The sequence below is a fragment of the Lepus europaeus genome, chromosome 17 (genome assembly GCF_033115175.1).
Source record: "Lepus europaeus isolate LE1 chromosome 17, mLepTim1.pri, whole genome shotgun sequence".
Taxonomy (NCBI): domain Eukaryota; kingdom Metazoa; phylum Chordata; class Mammalia; order Lagomorpha; family Leporidae; genus Lepus; species Lepus europaeus.
The window spans coordinates 28,951,293-28,958,637 of NC_084843.1; the positions used below are offsets into that span (position 1 = coordinate 28,951,293).

The 7,345-nt window shown below is 45.4% G+C and overlaps 1 protein-coding gene across 6 annotated transcripts in view; it reads left to right on the plus strand.

Annotated features, from left to right (window-relative positions):
* The window catches only part of LOC133775939 (stearoyl-CoA desaturase), a 94,845-nt gene extending 89,542 nt beyond the window's left edge, over positions 1-5,303 (plus strand). For all 6 annotated transcript variants that reach the window (XM_062214523.1, XM_062214522.1, XM_062214520.1 and 3 more), the window contains one exon: positions 1,512-5,303. In XM_062214523.1, the coding sequence (XP_062070507.1) occupies positions 1,512-1,711 (200 nt within the window). In that variant the 3' untranslated portion in view covers positions 1,712-5,303. The remainder of the gene's footprint in view (positions 1-1,511) is intronic.
* The last annotated feature ends 2,042 nt before the right edge of the window (positions 5,304-7,345 follow it).

Below are 7,345 nucleotides of genomic sequence, written 5' to 3' on the forward strand. Positions count from 1 at the left end.
CAGCTGCTCTGTTGGCTTCCCTTTACCCTGGCCTGACAAGGGTCAGGGTGCCGTTGTTGGACGCAGCTCAGAAAGGGGGGTCCTGGGAGTCGGCAACCTCTCTCTGCAGAGACTCCACAGCTTTACCTACTACAGGAATTGTCCTCAGTCCAGAATTTCTCTTTCTCTGTCTGTCCATGTGAAACTCTTGTCCCAAAATTCTCAGCATCTCGGAGGTCAGAGGGAATATTTCAGCAATTTGTTTCTTCTTTCCAAAGAGAATGTCTATCTTATCAGCACCACACCCAGCCCAGTCAAAGCTCGAATGAGAAGGCAGAGCGGCCCACCCTGCACCAGCAGAGGCTGAGGCAACCGCAGCCCTGGGCTGGGCCTCCTGTCCTCTATGTTTGGCCACTACCTCCTGTTCCATTGGAAGCTCCCACCCTTATGGTGGTGCCGCTGCCGTGGGGAAGGCGGGTCCTCTGCTCACTTGTAACAGCACAGCCCAAGTTCCTCATTCTGGACTCTCCCCTCCCCACCCCAGCACACGTACACACACAGCCTTTCAGGCCTTGGGTCAATGCTTCATGAAGCTCTGGAGGTTGTCAACCTACAATGCATTCTCAGCATTAGCCCCTTCTCTGTAGTTGACTCATCTTCTAAGAAAAACTGCCAGTCTTCCTCCAATGGAAGTTCCCAGATAAGCAGAGGTAACAAGAACTTCATAAATTCTTTCTTTTTAATTATTTGTTTTAAAATCAGATGTATAGAAAAAGGGAGAAGAGATGAGAGATTTTACATCCACTGGTTCACTTCCCAGATGGCTGCAATGGGACTGGGCCAGGATGACACCAGGAGCCAGGAGCTTCTTCCAGGTCTCCCATGTGGGTATTAAGGTCCCAAGCACTTAGACTAGCCCTCCAATGCTTTTCCCAGACCATTAGCAGGAAGCTGGATTGGAAGTGGAGCAAGGGCATAGTGGGTGGCATCCCATGTGCATGCTAGTTTGAGTCCCAACTGCTCCACTTCTGCTATGGCTAGGGAAAGCAGTGGAAGATGGGCCAAATCCTTGGGCCCCTGTACCCACGTGGGAGACCTGGAAGAAGCTCCTGGCTCCTGGCTTTGGATTGGCACAGCTTTGGACATTGTGGCTATCTGAGGGAGTGAACCAGCAGATTGAAGACCTCTCTCTCTCTGCCTCTCTGTTAACTCTTTTAAATAAACAAATAGATCTTAAAAAAAAAAAAAAAAAAGGAAGTGGAGCAACAGGGACATGAACTGGCACCCATATGGGATGCAAGCATCACAGGCTTCACCCACTACGTCACAACACCAACCCCATCAATTATTTCTTTAAGGTGCCTCTGAAGGGATATGTTTGGTATAGAGTAAAAGACATTGGATCCACCCCTCCTTTACATAACAGGGCATTTCTCTTGGGTTCAGGTATCCTACTAGGAAGCTGGTGTGCAAAGACAGGAAGACAAGAATCTACTTAAGCTTCATGACATTTCTCTTTGCTTTTGTTGCAGGTGAGGGCTTCCACAACTACCACCACTCCTTTCCCTACGACTACTCCGCCAGTGAGTATCGCTGGCACGTCAACTTTACCACATTCTTCATCGACTGCATGGCTGCCCTGGGGCTGGCTTATGACCGGAAGAGAGCATCCAAGGCCACCATCTTGGCCAGGATGAAAAGGACTGGAGACGGAAGCCACAAGAGTGGCTGAATTTTTATTTCCTCAGCTTTGTTTTCCAAAAGCCAACTTGGCAGAGTTCTGATGACATGTTTATTAATTACTGGATAATGCTCCCAGGATCCTAAAGATGATGACCTTAACATATTCCAGTACAATATTCTTTTAAAATGAAAAAGTTTTAAAAGACAACTACACCATTTGATGCTAAGCTTATACTCTTATGTCTCATCTTCTCTCTCTTCTATTCACATTATTCTTTACTTTGTTCCTGTCACCTTCCTTTCTCTTCTCCCTAATTGCTTCCCAGGAAGCAAATGGTCAGTCACTGGTTGGTGTCCATCTTTCAAAGTCTAAACAATCTTTCCAGAGTCTAAATGTAATGGTCTTTGCCCAAGTACCTAATTTACTTGAGCTGTCTCAGCTTATATACAGGTAGCTAGAGCTAAAGATACAACAAAATCTCCTGCAAATTCCCATGTTAATTATCTTCAGTTGGGCTTTGCTAGATGGAATCAAAAAATAATGTTGTTGGACAGGAAGTTTCTGATTCAGGTAAATTTTCATTAGAGAAGTTAGCTCTCATGGCATAAGTTTAAGTAAGTATGGAGTTGGGTGGGAAACCAGGCAACAGGAAGGTTGTGCTATGATGAGACTCACAGATATCTAATTAGTGAGGGCTGAGGACCCTTCCACACAACATAGGACTTTCTCTGTTGACTCTGAGTAGAGAGTGGCCATGAAGATTGGCTGTTCCCTTATCCAAGATGGCTATAGCCTTTAGAAAAATCTAAAATTTAGTAGGCACAGTTGAGTGAAGCATAAAGAGAAATGTATATATTTTTGCCTAGAACATGGAACTATTTTTTTAAGGGTATTTTCCTCTGAAAGGAATGTTGGAATAACCATAAAGCGGGAAGAATTTGGTGGGTTGTCTGTGCTTCCTCCACCCCTGCCTTACTTCTGGGCATGAGATGGAGAAGTTGATGATCAGGGTCTACAGAAAGCTCTTAAGACATAACTTTCCAAAGGAAGGTTTTTGAAATCACATGGCCAGGGGATCAAGAGATTACCATAAGTGAGTTATTGGATGTTGTGATGAAATAAGTTCAATGGTAGATCCATTCATTAGTATCAATTTCTCTTTGGAATGAGTAAAAACTAGAAGGCTGTTCTTCATTGTATTGGACACCTTCACTCATTCTTCACTCTGTTAAGCCCTAACCTAAGCTATAGCACTTGCTAGGGAATGAGGTAGGAATCTATTACCCATGCCAATTCTTGATTCCAGGCTCTTGTCCATCCTGTTTTCCCTACTAGTTCTGTCTCTTCCTTGACATATCTCTGTGGCCAGGCAGCCTCCTTGCATGTGTTCAGAGGCAGTGACAACTGTTGTCCAGGCAACTCCTCCTGCAGACACAGTGCTTAGGGACCCCGGACCTCTTTTTCTCTTTAGCAAGAACAGCTGCTCCACTTTTCTGTGCCTCTAGAGGCCTTGTACCTCCTCTCTCTGCCACACTGATGGCTCTGGACAAGGCTGGCAAAGCCTCCCAGAACTATCCCTGGCTCTGAGAGGCTCACTGTCAAGATACACGGCCAAGCCAAATGCTCATGCTTTTCCAATGAACCTGCCATGAAGCCAAGGAGGGTTTGTGTCTGGTCAGAGCAGAGAGCACATTGAGTGCCCCCTCTTTGCTCAGTCAGGTGGCCCCACTGAGCAGGGCTCCCAGCTGACAGAGCAATGCTTGTAGAAGGAGGAGGATGCCTAGTCCTTGCAAGGAAGCACAAGCAGCAAGGCCCAGTTCCCAAGTGCCTCACTTTCAAGGAAGACCCTGATCCTGGAGCAGGCTATGCTGCACAGCTTTGGCTGAGACATGAGAGCAGAGATGCCAAGAACTTTGTGGTGGAATCCCTGTTCAGCAAATTAACCAGTATTCCCTACGACCCAGCCTAGGGCAGACAATAGTATAGAAGAGTCTGGAAAAAAACACAACCTAGTGTTTGAGATCCTTGGACTCCTGTCCTAGTCCCTTAGTCATCAATGCAGAAGCTAGGCTTTGCTCTATTAAGATTGAAAGTGTACCACACCACTTGCTATGTCCACTGTTAAGTCCCATGGTGGGAGGGAGGAGAGCCTTTCTTCTTGGATTAATTTGATGGAGGCTACAGGGAACAGCCTGGATGAGGGGCATCCTGGTCTTCAGAGGTGTTCACCTCAGAAGAGAATCCAATGGAAAATCTCTGTCATTTGCTGACCTGTGTGCCTAATCCTGGAAGAAGTCAATGGGGTAGTTTAATTCTCCAGGTTATCAGATGCCTGCTTTATAATATTATAGTACATCAGAAAGTTCATGGAAAATGAATATTAGGAAAATTTATGCATGGATATCAATTTTTTGCACCAAAATAAAGTTACCCTTTTTATTCCATTTCCCCTTGAACTTTTTGAAGTACCCTTGTATGTGAATAATGGAATCAGCTTTCTCTTCAAATCATTGCAATGGATCAGCTGTGTGCCATGATCCCACACAAGGCTGGATGGAGACCTCAGGCTCATGGATTGTGGGTACTTAGATCTGGGTGTGTCTGCTGAGTAAGGAACACTGTTGTCAAGATTCTAAAGCTCAATTCAAGCACACATTAACGAGAAACTCTCATCTGCCCAAGAGTCTGAATTTCTTACTATCCTATGTTGTGGATGTGCTGACAACCATTCCAGTGCCTTACATCTTTTCTAAAATATGCTGCTTATGACCTTGCCCTTACTCCCTTAGTGGAGACCCTTTGTACCTGTCAGCCTACAAATGTGGCAGGTAGAGAAAGGGCCCTGACTGGAGGATGATCATTGCAGTTATTCACAGAATTCCCTTCTGGGTTTCATTGTGGAAATCATAGAGTTCTTTTCTTAAATGCTCACATTTGGTGGATGGTGGAACTAATTTGAATATATATGATTTATAACCTTTTTATATTAAAAGATGGTTTTAGCATCTAAAAAGGAAAACTTTCTCTTTTGCTTGATAGTATCCTGAATGTGTTCTGCATAAATTTAGCTCAGATGTGTCAGCATGGAAGAGAAGAAAGCAAGGTGGTAGCTGAGGCCAGGACCTCTCTCCCTACCAAGCCACTGATTTCTCATTGACCCTGGGCAAGTCATTTAACTATGCTCCTCAGCTTTCCTTCTGTTAAGAGGGGCATAATAATGCTGACTCACCACAAAGAGCAGTTCTAATGCTTTGTGGCATGACTAATGCTTGTGTAAAACATCGTGGGATCCCTGAGCAGAGGAATTCTCAAGTCTTGAACATTTTTATAGTAGCTGTGTCCACTACAAATTTGATCGGTCCATGCATCCCAGATGCTATCATTAGTTTACAAGGTTCTCTCAAGAGGCTGAATGATTCCATTTGACAAATGGTAGCCAACTAAACAGAAAAATTCTGAGAATGCATCCTCATTGCCATGAAAACAAGTGTGGACACTTTTTCCTTGCTTGGATGGATCTTCCCCTCTTCAAGAGGGATAAGAGTTATTTGTGACCTAAGAATACTTTTGCAGTAACTTTTATTCTTAGCAACTCTGAGGCTAGTTGTACTGATCTGACACTGTGTTGGTTCACAATAAAAGGGAAATGAATCTGACTGTGCCATGTCTGGGAGTTTTGTGGCTGTGATTCAGTCTCCTAGGACCTACTTCTATGGCCCATAACCCTGTCTCTGTGCTGTGTCTTTAAGAGTAAAAAAGAAGTTGAAGCTAAGGGTTGACTCATACCCAGGAACCTGCCCTGCCCATCTGAGGGGTAACTTTAGGTTAAACTCCCAGGCAGCAGGAAATGAGGCTGCTACCATTAGATCAAACAGTAACACCTGCTGGCACTTCAGCCTGGGGACAACCAGGTTGTTCATGTCACATGGTCCCATGGACCCACGATAGAGAACCTAGGATAGGAAAGGAGCAGCAGGAGCACTGCCTGGGAAATCCATTTCTGACCTTGCAACCTACGCTGGGCAGCCTAGCTCATTCCGGTCTGAAATGTCCTCGCCTCCAGGGGTCAAACTGGCTCCCAGAGCATCCTGAGGCAACACAACAGGGAGAAAGGAAAAGGCGAAAGGGCTTCCTTTGTCTTTTAGCTTTTGCTACTTGGACAGTCCTGGTATGGGAAAGAGGAGGGCAGCCATTTTCCAGTTTGAAGATTCTCCATAACCCAGCAGGTGATACCTTGACCAATTCAGAGGCACCTGAGAGCTCCCCAGAATCAGCTCTGCCAGTTCACCTCCCTCTGATCACCTGTTGCCGTCATCATGGCCAAGCAGCCTGGCTCTGTCAGACTGGGCCTCTCAGAACAGTTCTGACTGTTCAAAGCCAAAACCTACCATGAGCTTCACCAGACCTCAATGGCTTCAGTTTATGGTGAAATGTTCTTCGCTAGTAACTATCTGGCTTGCCACCTTGAGCCCTTTTCCTTCTTTCTTTTGTGCAAAATGTTTAGATCAGGATATTTTGCAGGTGTTCTGTAAACGCACTGTTCTGCAAGTCTCTGCCTCCCATGAGCCGGCCTCCAGTGTGGAGCCTGTGGCCTCCCTGTGCTCTCTGCTTCCTCCTGCTTTCCTCCTGTTCCACACCTGCCCGTCCTCCCTCTGACTCAACATACCTCCAGTCTTCCCCCAGGGGGTCTGTACACTGCGTACTTGTTACTTCATCCTGGGTTGTTTTCTGATCCCTATCTGCAAAAGTTCCAAAGAGGAAAGGGGAGAGATCTTAGAGCCAGAAAAGAGATGATCAATGTGGTCAGAAAATTCAAGATGGAGGGAAGAACAAGTGATGAGCTGTCATGTAAAGATGAGATGTACAAAGCACACTCAAAGGGGTAAAGTTCTGAACAAATTTTGTATGTGAAGGGATAAAGAGGTTGCCATCCCCTCCAGGAAAGAAAATAGCATGGAGGCAGGTGTTTGGCGCTGGTTGGGACACCCACATACCATATTGGAGTGCTGGGTTTGGATCCTGATTTCACTCCAGACTCCAACTTACTGCCGATGTGCACTTGGGAGGCAGCAGGTGATGCCTCAAATAGCTGGGTCCCCGCTACTCGCATGGGACAACTGTATTGGCCCCAGCTATTGTGCACATTTGGGGAGTTAACCAAAAGATGGGAACTTTCTCTCTCTCTCTCTCACTCTGCCTTTAAAAATACATAAATTTAAAAATATTTCTATGAAATGAGGAAGTTGCACAAAGGATAAAAATAGCTTAAGATATTTAAAGAATAACATAGAAATAAAATCCTCAATGTCCAATGGCCACCTGTTTTCTTCTTCCCTAAGACAGGAACCAGGAAAGTCCCTAAAATATTTTTTTGTACCGAATAAGAAATGAACCATCTAGCTTGGGAAGTAACAAGTAATATTCTTATTGGCAGATGTCACGACTTTCTATATACAAAACCCTTAAGAATCTACACAGGAGCAGGTGCTGTGGCATAGTAGGCTAAGCCTCCGCTTGTGGTGCCTGCATCCCATATGGGCGCTAGTTCATGTCCCAGCTGCTCCTCTTCTGATTCAGCTCTCTGCTATGACCTGTGAAAGCAGTGTAAGATGACCCAAGTACTTGGGCCCCTGCACCTATGTGGGAGATCTGGAAAAGCTCCTGGCTCCTGGCTTTGAATCA